The following is a 21,028-nucleotide window of genomic DNA, read 5'->3' as shown; positions in this document are numbered from 1 at the left end:
AAGGGAATAGATGGTTCAGAGCTATGATTCTGTGTAAGTTTGGCTACTGTACTGAAAAGAAATGTAGGATTATTCTTATTCTCCTCAAATAACGCTGAGAAATAAGTAGTTCTAGTTTGTCGAAGCTTATTTTTATACAGCACAAGACTATTTTCCCAGGATAAGTAGGACTCCTCCTGGAGCGTAGAATGCCATGTTCTCTCCAATTTTCTAGAGTTTCGTTTTAAAGCTCGTAAATGAGAATTTAACCAGGGAGCCAACTTCCTGTCCCTAATTACCTTCTTTTTTAAAGGGGCAACATCATCTAATGCCACACGTAAAGAAGAAGTAACATTATGAGATAAGGCATCAATTTGTGAGGGGCTAGAAATGAAATTATTGCCCTCTGCTACGTTCCTCTGAAATGCTGAGGACAGAAAAGATGGAACAGTTGATTTAAAAGATGCAACAGCATTGTCAGATAGAGACCGACTTCAGTGAAATTTACTTTCATGTCTCGAGAACTCAGTTATAAAAAATTCAAAGGTTATCAAAAAGTGGTTCGAGAGGACTGGATTATGTGGAAAGATCGTTATTTCCTCACACTCTATTCCATACGTCAGCACAAGGTCTAATGTATGATGGCAGGAGTGGGTGGAGCTATGTATTCTTTGGGTAAAACCAATTGAGTCTAAGATATTACTAAAGGCTACATTGAGGCTATCATTTTCAATGTCCACATGAATGTTAAAATCCCCCACTACAATGACCTTATCAGTACTGAGCACCAAATCAGATAAAAAATCAGAGATTTGATCCAAAAACTCAGAGTAAGGGCCTGGTGGACGATATAAAACTACAAACAAGAGTGGTTTTACAGTTTTGCAATCTGGATTAGGAAAACTAAGAATAAGATGTTCGAACAAACTGTAGCTATTAATGGTAAGGGATTGATTAATAAGTCAGAATGAAAAATGGTTGCTACTCCTCCTCCTCGCCTTGTACTTCGAGCAATATGATGATTTAAATAATTAGAAGGAGTCGACTCGTTTAAGCTAACATAGTCCTCTTGTTGCAGCCAGGATTCTGTGAGAGAGAGCAAAGAAATCTGATTATCACAAATCAAGTCATTAACTAACAAAGTCTTAGAAAAATAGACCTAATGTTCAATAACCCACATTTAATTTTTCTAATTGTCTGCTCAGTTGAATTTGTTCTAATATTTATGAGATTTCCATGATTTATTTTATTAAGCCTGATATTTAATCTGTGTGATTTTGGCCGTGGGCAGGACACTGTCTCTATGGAGTAGTGGGTGGGTAACAGTACAGAAGCTGCAGAGGGGTGTGTTAAACTACAACTCTGCTTCCTGGTCTGGACCCTGGGTTCTCATGGAGGACTAATAAAACTGGCCATGTTCCTAGAAAAAAGAGCTGCTCCATCCAAAGAGGGATGGATGCCGTCTCTTCGCATCAGACCAGGTTTTGCCCAAAACGTTTTCCAATTATCAATGTAGCCCACGTTGTTTTCAGGACACCACCTAGACAAACAGCGGTTGAAGGACAGATGCGGCTAAACATGTTGTCACTGGTCCGATCAGGCAGGGGGCCAGAGAAAATTACGGAGTCCGACATTGTTTTGGCAAACTTACACACCGAAGCAACATTAATTTTAGTGACCTCCGATTGGCGTTACCGGGTGTCGTTACTGCCAGTGTGAATAACAATCTTACTGTATTTACGCTTATCCTTAGCCAGCAGTTTCAGGTAAGATTTAATGTTGCCCGCCCTGGCCCCAGGTAAACTCTATTGAATTTGGTCATTGAACAGAACAGGATGGTGTTCCTGTGTGGACTCGGACTTAACTAACAGTGAGCACTAGTGTCGGCCTGAGCTCTCTACAGTCAGTAAAGCTGTTTACAGTTTGTTCCTTGGGTCCTGTAGGACCAAAACTACAGCAGTAAGAGCAGTGTTCATTAGCACAGACCTTACTCGGGCTTCAGCTGGGACCTGAGGCAGAAGGATCATCACTCTGTCTTCCTCTTCACTCAGCTGGTACCGTGTTGGCTTCACAATGAGCAGGTCTGGAGCTGTTCTGATGGAAACCTGCTGCTGAAGCCCACCAGCACCATTCCCCCGACTCATCAATATGAAGGAGTAATCTGTATCTGGTTGCAGCTGCGTGATCAGCTTTCTCATCAGATGGCCTTGGACCTCTACACTTTGATGATTATAGAGAATCTGGAGACAGGGTTGATTCTGTGATTCATTGAATGATGATTGAAATGATTTTAAAAAACTATTCAGATGCCCTCTGTAAAGTGGATTTCTTAATGTTTCATTGTGAGGCATTTAGTAGTCCTTCAGATACTTTTAAACAAGTATCTGATATGGTCCTTCAACAGTCTACAGAAGGTTAATGATTGGTCTTAAACTCCTGAGTCTGTAAAGGTAGGCCTTCTAGATGTAGCGGAAATCCACATTTTATATCCTCAGGTTAACTTTGTTTAGATTTACACGGAGAAGAATAACATTTTCACACAAAGGTTTCTTTCACACTTAGCAGAAAACAAAACGGGGAATTTGAAACTGGCCTACAATCAAATAAATTCCAAGATACCATTTTCGAACATCCGGCTAACTCCTACATTTTCTCCCAGGAACGTAAATTTTACCAAGTGACTTGTTTAGCCGGACATTATCAGGACTTGGTCTGTCTTACCCAAGCCCCCACAATGCAGCTCTAAAATTGAGTAAAACCCAGAAATTAAATAAATTGCAGTTCCACCCTCATCCACTGGGAGCTGGTGTCAGAAGCGAGCAAATCCTCATTGACTCCCATGTTAAAAATATCAATTTCACAGCAGAAATAAACATGTTTACAGCCTGGTACCAAAACATGTTTTTGGTTTAAATGATCTAGTTTACACTCATGATAACTCTGAGGGGGGTGAATTTTTTCTCACTCTTCTGTTTAAGTGTATTAAAAGCCTAATATTCTGTATAATTAATGAGCATCTGACCCACGTGACCACCGCCACAGACCCACGTGACCACAGAGCTAGCTCCGTGGAAAGGCCTCAGTAGAGCCTCGGTCTGGCTTGGAAACTGTTCCGGGATTTTGAGTCTCTGTGTTTGTGTATTATTTTTTGGATATTTTTTGTGCAATTGTTGGACAAAATGACTTGCTGTGGCATTAATTGCACTAATAGAGCGTCCAAGGAGTCTCCACTTCATTTTTTTCGGTAAGTAAAATTATATTTATGTATTTTAGGTCACTGCCGAGCTGAGCTTAGATTTTAACATGTACTGTTTAACCATGGAATTTAAATGTAATAGGGTAAAACCCAGTGCATTTAACACAATGCTGCACTTTAGAAAATGGGTTGAAATATAACATGTTGGTGGAGCTGGGTTCCGACTATCGGCTTGTGGAGCTCTCGGGAGACCGATGTTTTCCACCCGTTTCTCCCCTGGCTTCGCGGCTTCTGTTTGCTGCGCGGAATGCCGGCTGTTTCTCCCGGCAGCTCGGCGCATCTCTGTCTGATCGCGGCTTCTGTATGATGTGCGGGCTGCTGGCTTGTGGAGCCGTTTTGGGTTTATTCACTTACTTATTCTCATGCATGAAACAATAAGCTGTGTTTGGTTCTTTTTGTCAATTGTCACAACTGATGTTTGTAATAAATTCACAAAACGTAAATAAAGCCTGATCATTGTCTAGCAATTCTCTGGAATAATTGGCGCATACTGTCAAAAATTCATCCTTTAGATTAATTTGTGGCATTAACTCTGAGACTGATTACATTGCGAAGATATAGATATTAAATCCAACGGTCCAGTTCCGAAAACTGGTGGTGCACCGATTAGTTATAAGATTATAAACAAGCTACATCCAAGCCACATTTGAAATATAGATATAAATCTACATTTATCGCTACACAGGCCTTACCTTAAGAGGAACTTGAGATTTGTATGTTTCTGGCAGATCCCAGGTCAGTAGAACAGAGGTTTTCATCACAGCCTTCACACCAAAGTTTTTGGTAAATGCTGAAGAAAGATTTTCACATATCACCATTATGCACATAATAAGATGCCTCAGAGTCGCTCTTCATCTTTACAGTTTTCTCTTGAACATTTTAGAGTTTTTCAGCTGAAACTTCAGTTGAAACTGGATATTTTAAAAAGGATTTAAAGTTAAAGTCTCATTAGTCATCACTCACTGGTGAAATTACATTTCCACATTTGACCCATCCCCGAGGGGAGTGATGAGCTGCAGCAGTGGCTGAGCTCAGAAACTATTTGGTGGTTTAAACCCCCAATCTTACCCCTAAATCTGAGTGTTAAACAGGGAGGCATTGATTGGGTCTCATTTTTAGAGTCTTTGGTATGACCCATCCAGGATTATCTCCCAGTACCAGGACAGGCACTCATACCAACAGGCCAATGAGAAGGTGTTTATGAGTCTTATAGTAGTCCAAAACAATTTAACCATCTTATTTGGTGTTTATTGAGTCTCTATTTTGTTTTTATTAGGTTTTTGTATCTGTATTGTTTCTCAAGTCTTTTTATTGTGTTTTAACTCTGTTTTTATTGCATTCTATTGTCAACATTGTATCTCTGTTGTGTCTTTATTGTGATTTATCAGCTTCTTTATTGCATTTATATTGAAATTCTATTGTCTACATTGCATTTATAGTGTGCTTCCATTGTGTTTTATTTTGTCTCTAATTTGTACTTCATGTGTTAGCCCCTAATCATCCAAAAGAGTTCCAATGAAGGCGACTGGACTTCTTTGGATTCTTGAAGACATTTCACTTCTCATCTGAGGACTGGAATCTGGGAGGGTCAGGATTATAAGCTGTAGCTGTCTGTTGTTGCTAAACAAGCAGAAACTACCCATGAATACCCCTCCTCCCCACCTCCTGATGAGTTGTTAACCTCTACTGTGAAGGAATTGTATTAATAAGATGTAATCAATACAACAATACAACTACAGTTTATGAACTCGTCTTTCCCATATTCCAGTCAGAACTGACAAAGCTCCTCGAATGAGAAGTAAAACGTCTTCAAGAAACCAAATAAGTCCAGTTGCCTTCATTTGAACCCTTTTCGATAACCATGACCTGGATGACTGAGAACATTCACCATCACTATTCAGAACGTTGATCTGCACAAACTAAGTAGGATATTGCTTTACTCTGACACAAACACACACACACACACACACACAAACACACCTAAACACAAAGGCTGCCTGTGATCCTCACCTATCATGGAGGTGGACATGGTCTTGATTTGGACACTGGGACTGAAGGATCCTCCTCCTTTGCTGGTGAAGGCTTGGACTCTGATGTCATAGGTGGTGTCAGGCTGCAAACCCTGGATGGTCATCTGTGTTTCTCTTGTACTGTTGCTGTTGTTGTGCTGACCATTGATATCTCGAAACATCACCACATACTTGGTGATGTTTCCATTCCTCTCAGCTAAAGGAGGAGGCTCCCAAGCCATCTTGGTGGAGGTGGAAGTGAGAGCTACCACGCTCAGGTTCTGAGGGTAGCTACTGGGGACATCTTCAGGAGTGCTTATCTGCTTAATGTACTCCTCCCCTGTGCCTGCTCGGTTTTTAGCAGACAGTTTGAAGATGTAAACAGCTCCTTTGTGTAGGCCAGTGACAGTAAAATGATCATCAGTCTTTCTGAAGTCTTTGACGGTGAAAGATTCTTCATCTGTTCTTTTGAACTGCAGCTGGTATCCTACATGCTCTCCCACAGTCTCTTTAGGAGGTCTCCACTGGATCAGAGCAGTGTTTCCTGTCATGGTGCTGATCATCATGGTGGGCGGCCCAGGGACTGTAACAAAAACATGTGTGACAGGACCTGATGATGCTGTACTGCACTACATCCATTGGTCCTAGATCATCTGTACTAATGAACGTGTGGCTGCTGCTTCTTGACCCAGCTAAGTGTATTCATAGTTCAATAAATGTTGCAGTTATTCAGGTGTAACCTGCTGCTGCTGGAGAAGATTTCTGCCTCATGACGGTACCTAGAAATGGTGCCAGTTCATTGGTATCAATAAATGTGATGATTGGATTAAGAAGAAAACAAATAAAACAAACAAACAAAAAAAACTTGTAAGCCTGATGAGAATGTTGTCTTTCTCCAAACAAGATGATCCATTTTCATTAAAATCCTGATCTTTGGCTCCTCTGGAGAAGCTCTTCAGGCTAACCTCACTTATACTAAAACGGAATTACACTTTCAAAAAAGGGCAGACTTGAATTTTTTTTCTTTTTTGTGTTTTGGGCTGCATTTTTAAGTGAAGCTTAGGGTTAAATAATAGATTTATGCAACACTCCTAAATGTAGTTAATACACGCACCCGCTCCTTTGGTAGTCACCATTTTGACCTTGCTGAGTGCTCCACTGCCCTTGGTGGTGTAGGCAGATACAGTCAGGGAATATGTGGTCTCAGGGAGAAGGCCGGATATAACAGCCTCCTGATAAGAAGAAGGAAAACAGAGAAGAAAAGTGGAGATGGGAGCAGGAACAGACACATAAAATTAGGAAAGAGAAGGCTAAAGGGAAAACTGTCTTTGCAGGAGTAGAAACCGTGGCAATAACACTATAGTGTCACCTTTTAAACACAGATCTTTTTTGCTTTTACCTGCATTTTAAAGTTTATCATAACTAATCATTTTATTTAAGCCCCTCTTACTGTTGTTTACATTGTTGTACAAAGTTCTTTGGGTTTCTCAAGAAGCAAAGAGGATACAAATATCCCAAAGGATTTAAAGGGGCCAAATCATGGAAAATCCACTTTTTGAGCTTTACCATGTGGTGTTATTTCCTCATGAAAATAACCCCCAAACTAGTTTTTGACTACATTCACACATTTTCCTGTATCAGGTGCCAATTTAGAGTTTTACTTTGAAAATTCAGAAAATGCCTGAATGAAAACTACTACATCAGGCATGTTTCCTCTCCCTGAAGCTGGTGGATGTTCTGACAAATTACTTCTTTGTCGGGAACAAAGCACCACCGTAAAATCCGTGCATCCTGTCTACAGAAACGTTCATAATGGTCAGCACAGGATATGTATGTTAGGTGACTATTGTTTTGTAACAGACTTGGTAGTCCAGTGGTTAGTGTGCCACACTGGCATGTAGTTTTGCACCGGTTCATCTCCTGGTTGCAGCAGTAATTTTTTTCTTCTTTTTTAGCAACACTTGCAAGTACGACGTTTTTAACCCTTTATTGTGAAACTGTTAAAAAACTAAATTACTATTTATTTTTTAAACTTTGTTTGTTTGTTAGCCCAATAACCAATATTGACCTTTGACCTCTATTCCTCTATATATTATATTTGTTCCACAACCTTCTGATTGAAATTTGTACTACAGTTTAATGATCGTGATAAACCAATATCATGTTTTATTTGGCAAAGAAAACCAGACTGACATCCTCCGTTTTTCAAAGGATAAAAGGGGTTGTTCACTTCCTAGGTGAAGTAACTTCTAATCAGCCCCTGTTCATGCAGTTGTGAGAGAGATTTAAGGGTTGGAATATTACAATGCATATTGCTCTTTTTTATTTAACTACTGGAGAATGAATATAGTTAATAAAAACATGGCTTTTTAGGTTTCTTCAGGTTATATTAATAGTTTTTGTTTCCACAAAATGCAAAGAGGAATTAGCAAATGATATTTGGAAAGTAACAATAAGTGATTACAAAATAAGTTCAGGATTTAAAATGTCTAAATAACAGCCTTCAGAACAAAACAAAAAAACAACAAAAACAACAGAATGTTCACATCTAAGAGCAGCAAAGACAAAAAGATGGCATGATTTCAAATGAAGATGACTGACAGCACCTGAGCTTGAAGGTTTGAAATGTCCACCACAAGTGGTTGGCTGTGAGGTTCCCCGTTCTTTAGCCTGGAGCAGATGACATGATAGCCTCCAGTCTGCTGCTTAATGAATAAAGGAGGCGTCCAGGTGACCTTGACAGCAGTGGAGTTGAGGGCTTCTGCAACCACCTTCCTGGGAGGAGCTCCAAGCACTGGAAACACATCGCAATGTTCTACTAAAGTCTAAACCCTGGACTGGTAATATCTCTGATGTGCAAATACAAAGTGACATCCATCTCCAGTTATTTTATTAAGAAAACAATCAGAAAATCGTCTGGTGTTGAAACTTTCAGGCTGTTTTGCACAAAAATTCGGAGCTGAACATTTAACGGTAGATGTATTTATTGCATGGATTCATGAGGTTTTTCAAGTCAATTCCGTGCCTTATTTCAAAATGTGCAGTGGAGTAAAATCTTTATTTAGCCCCATCAGCATCATTTCATGGAAGAACTATGGGGACATTAAACAGTTTTTCGTGTTGCCCATTGCAAGGCAATATTCTATTTTTTTCCAGCTTTAAGAGGCTGAAACTTAATAAAGTGAGTGTGCACTTGGTGCTGCTTACTGGACTGGGTGGTCCTGGCTTCAGCTGGCTGAGTAAAGAGTCCCAAACCCCTCTCGGAGCGGGCTGCTAAGGAAAACAAGTACACTGTATCTGGTTTTAGACCATCAACAGCATAGGAGCCTGCTGCATTGAAAGTGACACGGTGCTGCAGAGAGACAAAACAAAAGAGATATAATGAACATAAACGTGTGCAATGATATAGAAAAAAGTTCAGTTTCAGAATGCTGAATTTTTATTCATCATAAAAAGAAGATACTCAGACAGTTGAAAAACATATACCTATAAAATATACACATAATTTTTGTGTTGAGACACATTTAGTTCTGGGGTCCCAACAACTTTGACGTTATGTCTCAGAGACCACGTCTCCAAGTGGAGAAACTTCATCTGAAGATCCTCAGTCTCTGTTAAGCCGGGCGTACACTGTGCGACTTTTTCACTTTTTGAGCCGATTTTCCACTCGTGCGAGAATCCACGAGATCGGGGCGAGTTTTGCGCCGAGCGTCGTGTAGTGTACAGGGGGTTACGAGAGGCGATTAACACCACGTGACCAGCTACCGATCAGCAATTGTGAGCTCGCACGGACTTCTGGCGTGTTTAATATTTTGCTCGACCCTTGTGAGGGTATCGCACTGTTCAAGCGGCGCTGCGAGCGGCTGCGACCCAAAAAGTATCAGAACCGCTCACGGCGCATGCGCAATCCTGCATCAACACCGCTCCCCGCTATTTCCCTAATAACACACGCTGTTCATTTTACTTTCTACACGTTTTTTTACTCACAAAGATTGTCAAGAAAGCGTGTTTGTCGTGTTCATGTCAAATTAAACTGATCACAAAACACAGATTTACTTTCTTTGTTTCGTTTTCCTCATCCAACCCACATAAATCCCTGTGTGTCCTCCTGCAGCACTCCCGAAGGACAACAGGCAAAACAAGACAAAAAAGTCTAACGTGTTGAGTAAAAACTGCTATTTTTAGCATATTTTTAGGGCCGACGTGTTGCCACCAGACGTACAGTGTGAGCACATGACTCGTGAGATCTGCCCTGCGAGGAAGTCGTACAGTTTGAGCTGAAGCTGAGTGCTACGAGTGAAAAAGTTGCACAGTGTACGCCCGGCTTTATCAGCTCTGACTGGTTGGCTACATGCTAAAAAAGTTGTTTGGAACATCAGGTGATGTGTAGAACCAACAGAGGCCAGACTGGTTCCCGTCAAAATGAGGAAGATGCCTCCTGGATTAGAGTAAAGTAAACTATTACTGGGAGTGAATCTTTGTTCTACATCTGAAGTTAGACTAGAATAATTTTAGAGCTGGGTTAAGACCAGATTATTTTATCATGCCCTCACTCATCAAACCTGAATGGTGGACACAGTTTTCTTGTGACTGTATAAAGATTAGTCTGTGTGCTGATTTCTTTGGGTTGTATTTACCTTATTTTCAGGACTGCTGGCCTCCCAGTAAAGCAGTTCGTAGCTAATGATGGGGTCTTGGCCTGGCCAAAGCCATGACAGCATGATGCGAGTATCCAGCTCGGCCTCAGCCTCAAAACCAGAGGGCTGCGATGGAACTGAAGGCAGAAATGAGAAATGGAGGAGTAATGATATTTTTAACATGAAACAGAAAGGTTTGAACGTCATGATGATGTCTGACATTAAGCCTGGTTTATGCTTCTCCGTCTGCGTCAGTGCGGAGACACGCAACGTCCGTGCGTAGGGCTCCGGCAGGCACACAAGTACGTACGGAGTCGAGCCCACTTTTTTAAACATCCGTCGAACGAGACGGATTACGCAAGCTTGTGATTGGTCAGGACGCCGCTGTTGTTTACAGCGCCGCCATTGCAAAGAGAGCCGAGGATAACTAGCGGCAGACACGGGGAAGCTTGAAGACCTCGCGAAAAAACTCTAAAAATATGAACGTTTAATTCTCCCGTGACTGGAGGAGTGAAAAGATGCGCAGCAAGCGTTTTATTTGTGGACAGAAATGACAGGAAACGTGGGTTTAGAGGTGGGGAGCGCATGAAGCGGTGGGAGAATGAGAGACAAATATGTCCGTGTTAAAAGTCTCTTAGATACACAAAAAACACAATATAAACACACGATCTTGGACCGATACATGACAGGATACCACAGAACAGCGCTACGCCCTCTGTGGTCCTGCCGGGGAATTGCTTTGCAACGCTCTCCAGGAGACGGAGAAGTATGAGAGCAAAACGCTTCCGTCAATCCGTGCGTGTCTGTCCCTTGCAGAGCTGACGGAGAAGCATAAACCAGGCTGCTGCTGTTTCTATTTTACTTTTAGTTTTGCTCCACCAAATTACGTTTAGTATGTGTTTTATCACAAAGTTCAAAACGTTTTTCTTCAGGTGCAAAGATGTGAAAAGGACAAATCTCATAAAAGAATAGGTGACAGGAGGAGCCAATGCATAACAACTTATTAAATAGGATATTTAAGGAGTGTTAAAATAAAGGAAAAGAACGTAACGATGGAGCAAGACAAAAACTTACAATACAAGAAGTCATCATACAAACAGGGTATGAGACAAAAACTCATGGAAGCAACACAGACAACAATACACAACAATAAATAAATGACAAACAGGATAGATGTGGTGATCTATGGGAGAAAAGATCACAAAACAAGCATAAGTGAGACTGAGCAGAAAACTTCCTGCAGAATGATAAAGAGAACACAAAACCTACCACAATAATGGATTTTAAGTGATTAAAACAGTAAGATGTTTGGATCAAATGTAAACTTAACTGAGACTAAATGAGCATGTTCTCACCTCCTTGTTGGGTTTTGATTTGCAGAACATCAGAGAGTGGTCCATCTCCCACAGCAGTGAAGCCCAGCATCTTCAGGCTGTAAGTGAGACCTGGAGTCAGGCCTGAGATGGTGGTGAATCTGCTTTCATCAGTGTTATGTATCTTCCAGGTGCTAGACTGCTCACTGGGTTCAGAGCTGTAGTAGATCCGATAGCCCTGGATTTGACCATTGGGCTCCTCTGGAGGTTCCCACTGCACCAGTATGTTAGAGGAACTCAGCAGGCGAGCCTGGACGTGGAGAGGTGCTGATGAAGGCGCCTGCTCACCTGTGCGGGTTTCCACAACACTACTTGGAGGCCCCCGGCCAATACTGTTGACAGCCAGGACACGAAACTCATACTCAGAAAAAGGGCTGAGGCCTCCGATGCTGTATCGAGTAGAGGCTACCCCATCTACCTCCTGGAAACCATTATCAGACAGTTTGGGTCGGTACTGAACCAGATAGTAGGAAACAGGCTCAGCATTCCCAGATTCCCAGTTCAGAGTGACACTGGTGGCCGTGGTCTCTACTACTCCAAGGAAATGAGGCATCTTGGGAAGAGCTGTCAGAGAGCAAGGGAAGATAAGTCAGGCAAAGGGATCTCTTTTCATTTTTTAGAACTATGCTTCATGTCTGGTGGGAAGACGGAGACAGGAGGAAACACATTCCAGTGAGCTGAGGAGAAGAGGTCTGCTGGCTGCAGCAGGTAAATGACTCAACACACACACACACACACACACACACCATGGAGGACCAGTAATGACACCAAACACAGTAAAGCACTTTAAAAGTCTTTATTAGACGTGGCGTTTCCCAGGGAGGTCAAGGCTGGAGACAGAGTGAACAGGCAAGTGTCGTGGAGGGAGCGTGGGTCAAAACCAGACATATCCGTGAACGCTACAATGATCAGGCAGGAGGCAGAATCCAGAGAATTGTCCGAGTTCGAGAATCCAGGTAGTCAGAGGCAGAGAAAACAATCCAGGCAGGGAGCCGGCACGTGGGTTGGTCAAGGAACAGAAACGAGGTCAGGATCTATGGTGCAGGCAGAGGTTGGAGAGCTGGAGAATTTACTGGCATGAGCTTTCAATAATCTGGCACTGGTTGGAGAGCAGGCCGGGTGTTATATAGCAAAGGAGGCAGGTGTGTGGCATGAACTGATGACAGGGTGCAGGTGATGGTAATTAAGTGGCTGAGGGCTTGATTGAGGAGGCAGCAGAGGCAGAGGAGGGTGTCAGCCTGAGAGTCATGACAGTACCCCCCCCCCCCTCCACACACACACACAAACACACACACACAAGGGCGGATCCCAGACGACCACAGGAAACCAGAGCAGGGCGGGAGGAGGGGGACCAGGAAGGAGGGCCAGAAAAGTCTGAGAGACCAGCGACGGGGGACTAGGGACCGGAGCTGGGGAACCTCGGGGGACCGGGGATGACGAGGCAGAAACCAGAGGGCCCTTGGAGGCCGGCCACAATGGACCAGGGACCAGGAGACTCTGGGGGGGCGGCGACAACGAGGCAGTGGCCAGAGGGTCCTTGGAGGCCGGCGGCGATGGGCAAGGACAGGGCTGGCGGTGACTGGAGACACTGACTTGGCTGGAGGCACCGGACCTGGCGTTGATGACTTGGCTGGGGGCGCCGGACCTGGCGCTGGCGACTTGACTTGAGATGCCGTTGCGGGCGGAGCCTCTTGGACAGGCTGGGCCAGTGGCGGAGCCTCTGGCGGAGCCCCTTGGACAGGCGGAGCCCCTTGGATGGGCAGCGCCGGGACCACCACTTCACGTGGATGCGGTGCAGCCTCTGGGACCACCGCTGGACGTTGCGTGGTGCTGGAGGGTTCTGGGTAGGGTTGGGCATCGAGAATCGAGCATCGATTGGAACCGGTTCCAACTGTTCATTTTTCCCAGAATCACTCAACGTTTTTTATTTCGATTCCTAGTTTCCATTCCTAGTGTGCCAACAGGAAGAGGAATCCGCGGCCGATCTCCGTGAAAAATAAAAACACAAACACACACACACACCAGGGGCGGCGTTAGGCCCGGCTACTTGGGCTGAAGCCCCGGATGTTTCATGAAAAGCCCCGGATCTAAATCGCGGAAGTAACATGCAGTACCAAAGTCCAACAGAGAGGGAGCAGCCGGCAGTAGTTTGTATACAGCCTGCCTGAGCCTCCACCACTGAAGAAGAAGCCCTTCAGCAGCCGGCTTCTTCTACAGTCTCTGCCTGAAACGCATGAGTGAAGATGGACATAAGGACGTTTTTTAGACCAAAAGTACAACGACAGAACCCCAGCTTTGATGAGACTGGTGTTGACTCAGGTTTGTGAGTCTTATTTGAAAATATTTGTTGTGCTGCTGGTTTGCCTAAAGTTAGATTACTATCAGGTGAAGTGGTTGGGGAAAGAAAGGGAATATTTACTATCATCTCACACTAAACACTAACAGGAACAATGCTCTGCCCTGAAAATACTTAATATGTAGCTTCAGATTAAAAATTATGTGGTACAAGACAAATATATATGATGTTGACTAGTGCGTATCACGTGTGAGTGCGCGTGTGTGTTCGCGCGTGTGCATGTGTGTGCGTGTGTTAAGCCCCGGATGTTCTTCAGTTCTTAATCCGCCCCTGACACACACACAGCCTTCTTGACATGAAATTCACTGGGAACACAAAAATTGTTGACAATCCAAACAAGGCGAAGCCAGAGCTAGCATCAACCTCACACTTAGCTAACTCTTCCACGAGAAAACAGCAAATGAGTTTTGAGTTTATTTAATATTCATAATCAGATGAAAACATTATTGGAGCAACAAAATATTCAATATATCTTTTTTTTCTAGAAGCAAAATGCCCACCAGTTAGTGTACCACGCTGGACTTACTTAGTAAATCCCCCGCCCCCCTAGGTAGTCCAGGAATAGCCACACTCACCTTTGACAGTGACCTGAGCCGTGGCCTCGATGACGCCCAGATCAGACATGGCCACGCAGGTGTAGTTGGCAGATTGGTGGATGTTGGTGAGCTCCAGGACGTTACGGCCAACAGGAAGGTGGTTCTCCTGGGACAGCCCCACCTCACCACTCACCCACTTGACAAAAGGCATCGGAGAGCCAACAGCCACACAGGTCAGGTTCACACTGCCCCCAGGCATCACCTCGTGATTAGTGGGGGGGATGGAGAAACGGGGAGGCACACGACGCACTGTGGGGGTGAAAAGAAACTCTGTGAGAGGGTACTCATGGAGGAGGTGGGGAAGGGTTAGACCTGACCTGCTTTGTGTAAAACAAAAACTTGAGATTTTTCTGTTTGGTTGATTTTACTTTTGTTGTCACAAATCATGAATGTGAGTAAGAATCAGACCTTCCAACTACATATGATTTATTACCAAGTAGCACCGTTACAACAAAGAACTAACAACCATACCTCTTGACTTTTGTGTCAAGTTTGGATATTCCACGGTGACATGGAAGTACTGGGAGGGAAAACGAGTTTTCTCAGTGTCCTGGGCAGGTAAGTGGTTCTGTCACCACGCAAGGGTTCATTCCACCAAAGACTTGCCTCTTAGAGGGTGACAGTAAGTATGGGATTTTCTCTACCACATGTTTAAGTTTACAATTCTGTTAAAAGCTCAGCCTGAAGAAAGGAATCATAAACCCTTCAGACCCTAAACCCTTAGGCGCTGTTAGCTTTAGCTGAGGTAGAAACCAGAATTATTTTGATGTCTACTCCTGACTCTATTGATCATATTTAATAAAATATCTCACACTGCAGCAGGAATTTGAGATAATCACGTTTCCAATGGAACAAAATACTGTGTTCATTTCCTATTTCGATAACACTTGACAATAAGGGTCCCTTTATTAACGTTACTTAGTGCTTTATTAAGCATTAATAAACAAAGGGCCCCTTTATTAATGTTCCTGTTATTGTTGAATGAGTGTCCTTAAAGAGCAAGTCACCCCCAAATCAGCTTTTTTTCCCTGATAAACTATATAAATGTGTGTCTAATCGTGCTGCAGACAGGTGTAGTCAATAGTTTAGCACTTAAGTGCATTTCAGTTAAAATTTAAATATTCTGCCTAAAACTATCAGTGTTGTGCCGTTGTCAGGTAAAAACTCTGCACTGCAGTTGAATTTAAATCTGCCACCGCTATTGGCTAAGAGGTATGCTATGATGTAAACTGGTACATTATGATGTCACAATGTAGTTGTGAGCCTGTGTGTGTGTGTATTTGTTAGTGGCTCCGCCCTCTCGGTCTGCTAGGCAACATCATTTGTTGCATTTTTTAAACATGAAGAGGGAGTGAAGTAAGTTTCTTGTAGGGGGTGACTTGCTCTTTAAGGGCCAAGGGGTGTCTGCTTAGTAATGCATTACTTAATATTAACATTAATATAAAGTTTGAAGTTAATTATGTTTGTTAGGTTAATTAAAAACAAAAAAATATGGGATTCCAGCAGTGCTTGTTGAGAAAACGGATGTCTGATGCCTGATGTGAGGCTCTAATGGATCAGCAGCATGTCGAAATACTCCTGGAACATTCAACCGAGTCTCACATCCTGTACCAACCAGGAAGGCCAGACATCACATCTCAGAGGATTATCAAATTTGTTATACCAAGTACAATGGCAATGAATGCTTTTGATTCATTCCCTTCACATATGTTACAATCAAATAAATAATAATAAAAAAAAAACACTGAACTTTATGTTTCAGTTTGTTTTCTAATCCAGTTGTTCGTAACAGCTGATATCAAGGATTATTATTGTTTTTGTTAAGAAAAAACAGACACTGATGAAGAAACACTCGTCTGTTTGCTTACACGGGGTCAGGCTAAAAGAACACTCCTACATGATTTTAAGATGATCACATCTGTCTCTACAAATGAAACCATCAACAAATTATTCAAGAACTCTGGAGGACCAGAACCTTCATGCAGCTCAGGCTGGACTCCAGAGAGCCTCGTGCAGTTTTCATGGGTTCACTCATTGCAAACAACAAACACCTGAACTCGGTGTGGTGTTTTTCTAAATGAGTGAAAATAACATCAAAACTATAACAGAAAGAAAAACATGCAACTCAAGCCTGCAGATCCACTAATGCCCCTAGAATCCTCTGGTTTGGGTTTTAGAGAAATCTGAGGCTTGGGTTTGTTCCCTGTTTTCTATTTTCCACACAGAGATGCGTGAGGAGACAGTGGGAGCTCAGCCAGAGAAAGTTAGCATGCAGGTCAGGAGGTCATGTGACTCAAGCAGAATTTTGTGAAGCAAGCTTCAGTACTGAGAAGTTTCTTTGTGATGGGTTCCACTCGCCAAATCAGCGGTGATGCTGCTGACCCATTTTCTAATCAAACTGATGTTTTTACACCCCCCACTAGTCCAGTCCTACTGCTGGATGTCTAGAGGTGGGCAGACATTCAACACATTTGAATAACCTTTTACAATTAAGATTAAACTGAATTTGACTGAATCAGACTTCAACAGAAAGGTAGCTGGAATGAAGTGGGTCAAAACCAGGCAGTAAAGGTGTAAAAACAACTTCAGCTTGGTTCTGTATGAACAAAGACGATTACAGCAAGCTGAAAGCGTCTTTAAGTTTTGTTCTATTTACATCAAGATTAAATCAAGAGGAAACTACATCCACCTAGTTTTCATGTTACCAGTTTTCTGTCAGGACCCTGATCCAGTCTGGGTGGGTTCACAGTTGTGATCAGTCATGAGCACATCTGGCACTTCAGGGCCGTGAGGTTGGAAACGCTTGCTTCACAAAATTTGCAGCAGAAGGCTGCACGCAGCCTAATGTGGTAGAGGTTAGAGGATGGGGTTGGGCTGGAGTGCAGGTCAGTGGAAAAGGGGGGGGGGGGTTTCACAGTGGGCTAGGGTCCTCAGAAAGAGGCCGGGACGGGCCTGGGGCGCCCAGCGAGGTGCCGGCGCAGCACGGCTCCAGTCTGCCGGGCCTCTGCTTTACCATGATAAAGAGTCAGAAAACCAACCTTCGCGCTGATCTGAGTGGTGATATTTGGAAAGTATTTTGATGAAAAGGTGCAGCAGTGATGGAGGGATTCAGGTAAGAATGAAAATAAAATAAATAGGAGAAAAACATAAGAGTGGGAGGAAGAAGATACGGAGAAACAAAGAGTAAAACTGGCAAATAACTGTTCCTTAGTAATAAATCTATAAAGAAGAGGACAGTGAGCATGCACACACACACACACACACACACACACAGTCCTACCATTGTTATACTCATCATTTCAACAGAAGCCATACTGAGCAGTTTCCATTACTTCAGATCTTTTGAAAAGAGGTACTAGAAAAACTTGAATGTACAAAGAGTCTCCCAGAAAAATGAATCCATCCTATCCTAAGCAGGCCAGAACGATGGTGTGACTTTTTATCCTATAGGAAAAAATGTTCTTTTTGACCTGCTGAGGCTCTAGCACGCTTAAAATGCCCCTATTGTTACATCACACCACCACTTGATCCAGCCACTAGCCAACAGTAAACCTGGCCTTGTGGAGGAACATCTACCAGATGTTACACACACACACACACACACACACTAAACCATCAGAGTCAGAGCTGATTCTGGCCTATTATGCACATTAGCCACTCATTCCAACCACAAACACGAAGAGTCTGGTTCCTCTCAGAAAGACTAGATGTACATCACTGAATAAACTCCACCATGGTCTGCTATCTTCAATAACTGCTTTAGCACAACGTTCAATAGAGTCCCCCAAAGGAGAAGCAACAAAACCCCTCCACAACAGCTGTGACTGTGTGTGTAACACAGTTAAACATAGTGAAAAACAATGATTGACATGATTTTACAGAACAATAAAACAAAATTAGATAAGTTGTCACTTCATCATGGCTTGGATCAACGGCCAAGGAAAGAACTGGGAGAGTCTGAACTGAGGAGAAAAATATTGTTTTGATTCTAACAAAGAAATTTAAATACACATGTAACCCTTTCACCACCTGGCTCGATAGAATATGGTGCTGGCTATTGAGTCTCGTTACCCTTTAATCCCAAATTACGGTTGTGGCGAAAGAGACATTCCAATGTATATAAACTGTGTCTAGAGGTTTAACTTTGATTCCAGAGGTTTCCCAAGGCACACAACAATATGTGGTAAAGCACTTTTGTTTCCCAGTGTACATCTGGATAAAGAAAACGCTAACACACAATGAAATAGATTTTGAGTATCTGTATTAACCAAATGAGAATGATAAACACAAAAAACTAGTTCCAAATTACAGTAAGTTAACCCGTGTTTAGTTTTCCCTTATAGTTCTTTTTTTTTTTTTTTAGAAGTTTTAGAGTGCACTCTTTATGTTTTATGCAAGCTTGCCTTAAGTTTGGTGGCGCGCATTGGAGCTCATTTCCCTTAATGGAACCCTTGATCCTACCAGTCGGAGGTGTTTCCTGGTCCCCACAATCGCGGAAAACAATGCCGGGTCCCAACTTCCCTGGCTCTCTTCCCACGGTGCAGGTGAGTGGCTGGATCCGTGCGTCACACTCCTCCTGTGTGGCTCCGATAGCTGCAGCGAAACTTTAGTGTAGCTTAGCTCCTCTGACCTCCACTGGAACCGGTTAAAACTCGCTCTCCCACTGCCTACATCGGCCACGTGTCATGGTCTGCGTCTGCCCCTTTCTTCATGTGCCTCCTGGTGTCCTCCATCCCTCTCTAGATTCCCTTTTGTGTCTCTTAGCGCCCTCATGTGTCCTTTGTCTGCGTTTCAGTTAGGTGTCTTATGTTGTAAAGTCAATTCCTCCCAGGTCCTGTGCCATTCCCCTGCTCAGTGTTTGTGTGAGTCCTTCCCTCAGTTTTAGGTTTAGTTTTGGGTTTGAGGTTATCTGCCCTCCATTGGTTCTGTTTCCCCCATTTAGATAATTGGTGTCACCTGCCTTCCCTCCAGCCCTCACTCCACACACCTGTTTCCTGTTTGCTTAAATGTTCTCCCTGTGTATTTAAGCCCTGTCTTGTCTCTGTTTGGTGTCGGTCCATTGTTTGTATGTTGTCAGCGTTTGTCCATGCTCAGTGTGAGCTTATTGTCTCCAGGTCTTCGTGCTCTTGGTTGAGCTTTTGGTCTCTAGGTTTTTGGTTTTCTAAGAGAGCTTTGGGTGTCCTCTGCTCCAGGACTTTTTGGTTTTTGGCTCGCTGCCTTGGATTTATTTTTGTTTCCTTTATCCTGCAAATAAAAGGATTTTTACTTTGAACCAAATTCTGCCTCGTGTCATCCTGGGTACTGCATTTTGGGTCCTACCAACACTGAATCGTGACACCACGAACTCTTCCACGATCTTCTGGTGTGAAGAATAATCGTCCAGGCTGGATATGATTCCGCACCCGGCCTATTAGCAGTTCTCCTCGAGCTCCTTTAGTCTCTCTCCACGGCCATCCGACGATTCTCCTTCGCGCCTCCTTTCTCCCTCCTCTCGTTCTCCTCTCTCCTCACTTCTCGCAAGAAAATCATAAATCTGCTTAACACCTGGGTTTTAGCTTACAAACAACCACAGGGACTTCCTAGTTTCTTCTTTTAACTTTTCTGTAGAACAATGAAATTATCTAATAACAAAATGAACTGTATTCAATGCTTCAGGGCATATTAATTAAGAAAAGTTGTTGCATATTTATGAATACAAACAAAATATCCTGATTACTAAATAATCATATTATTACACACACAATAAAGACAACCATGGACAGTGGAAGTCAGTGTGAAAGTGTAGATGTGCAAATGAAGCAAATGTTGTTTGGCCCAAAGCAAACAGCATGATGGGAGAAAAGCTCGACCAGACTGACAGGACCACAGAAGGACCAGGTCTCCTAGACTTAGGATGCCACACCATGTGTTCACGTGCTCACTAATTAAAAAGCAAACAAGACCAATAAACAGTTTTGGTAGAACGACCCCCGCACCAGGTAGCTGTTTTTAAAGTCAACTTTAAAAGAACCATCAGTGGAAAAATTAGCACATTTGAAATTAGAAGTCGTCACCTAAAATTTTCCCTTTTCCACTTGAAAAAATGTATATAATGGCTTCCTAAGGATTTTTCTCTGGCTGGGAAGTAAATTTTCATCATTGTGGCTTTTGTTAAAACTTGCTTTGAAATGAGAACCTGTGGAGGATTGTTACAGAACTGGAAGAGTAAACTTCTTTTACTCAAATACTTTATCATCATTTAAACAAATAAGACATAAAAACAAAGTTTTTGTTCACTCTGGATAAATCCAACAATCCTGCTGCTCCAAAATCCTGAACCTAGCAGGTCAAAGAAATTCACACAAGCATAAAGACTAGCGATGCACCAATATGAAATTTTTGGGCTGATACTGATATCTAATATTAAGATCACTCTTATGGCTGATGAAATGAATCAAAAAGGTCCATTTTCACCATCAAATTGACACAGTAACCTTTCATACACGCCAGAGCTGCAAAGTCAAGGTTACACCAGTTGGAGGATTCAGACCCACAAATCAACCTTTTACTCACTTATTGTTCTTCAGCGCAGACATAAATAAACTGTCAAGGTCTCCCGCAAAAGCCTTATCTCTCTGCATAATTGTGCGTTGAATGAACAAGATGTTTAAATGAAATGTTTTAATAATCTGTGCTTAAATCAATGAAGTTGAAAAGAATGTTGCTCTTACAATGATCCATTGCAGATCTTATGATCGCATGTGTTTGATTTAACAAGTAAAGCATTATCTACACTCATACACATCTTCATAAGAAACAAATTAAGGTTAAGGTTCACCTCAC

General features: G+C 42.7%; 1 protein-coding gene across 9 annotated transcripts in view; it reads right to left on the bottom strand.

Moving 5' to 3' along the window:
- ptprfa (protein tyrosine phosphatase receptor type Fa) overlaps nt 1-21,028 on the bottom strand; it is a 79,194-nt gene that overhangs the window by 31,542 nt on the left and 26,624 nt on the right. For 5 of the 9 annotated variants that reach the window (XM_054749568.2, XM_054749569.2, XM_054749571.2 and 2 more), the window contains 10 exons: nt 17,245-17,256; nt 14,186-14,455; nt 11,237-11,818; nt 9,882-10,018; nt 8,452-8,596; nt 7,851-8,038; nt 6,359-6,476; nt 5,246-5,827; nt 3,928-4,025; nt 1,966-2,219 (listed from right to left, as the gene is read on the bottom strand). In XM_054749568.2, the coding sequence (XP_054605543.1) occupies nt 1,966-2,219; nt 3,928-4,025; nt 5,246-5,827; nt 6,359-6,476; nt 7,851-8,038; nt 8,452-8,596; nt 9,882-10,018; nt 11,237-11,818; nt 14,186-14,455; nt 17,245-17,256 (2,386 nt within the window). The remainder of the gene's footprint in view (nt 1-1,965; nt 2,220-3,927; nt 4,026-5,245; nt 5,828-6,358; nt 6,477-7,850; nt 8,039-8,451; nt 8,597-9,881; nt 10,019-11,236; nt 11,819-14,185; nt 14,456-17,244; nt 17,257-21,028) is intronic. The other 4 variants (XM_054749570.2, XM_015962246.3, XM_054749572.2 and 1 more) reach the window with 1 other exon arrangement.

The sequence above is a fragment of the Nothobranchius furzeri genome, chromosome 16 (assembly GCF_043380555.1).
Source record: "Nothobranchius furzeri strain GRZ-AD chromosome 16, NfurGRZ-RIMD1, whole genome shotgun sequence".
Taxonomy (NCBI): domain Eukaryota; kingdom Metazoa; phylum Chordata; class Actinopteri; order Cyprinodontiformes; family Nothobranchiidae; genus Nothobranchius; species Nothobranchius furzeri.
The sequence above is the reverse complement of the archived record's forward strand: the minus strand, read 5'-3'. Positions and strand labels throughout refer to the sequence as shown.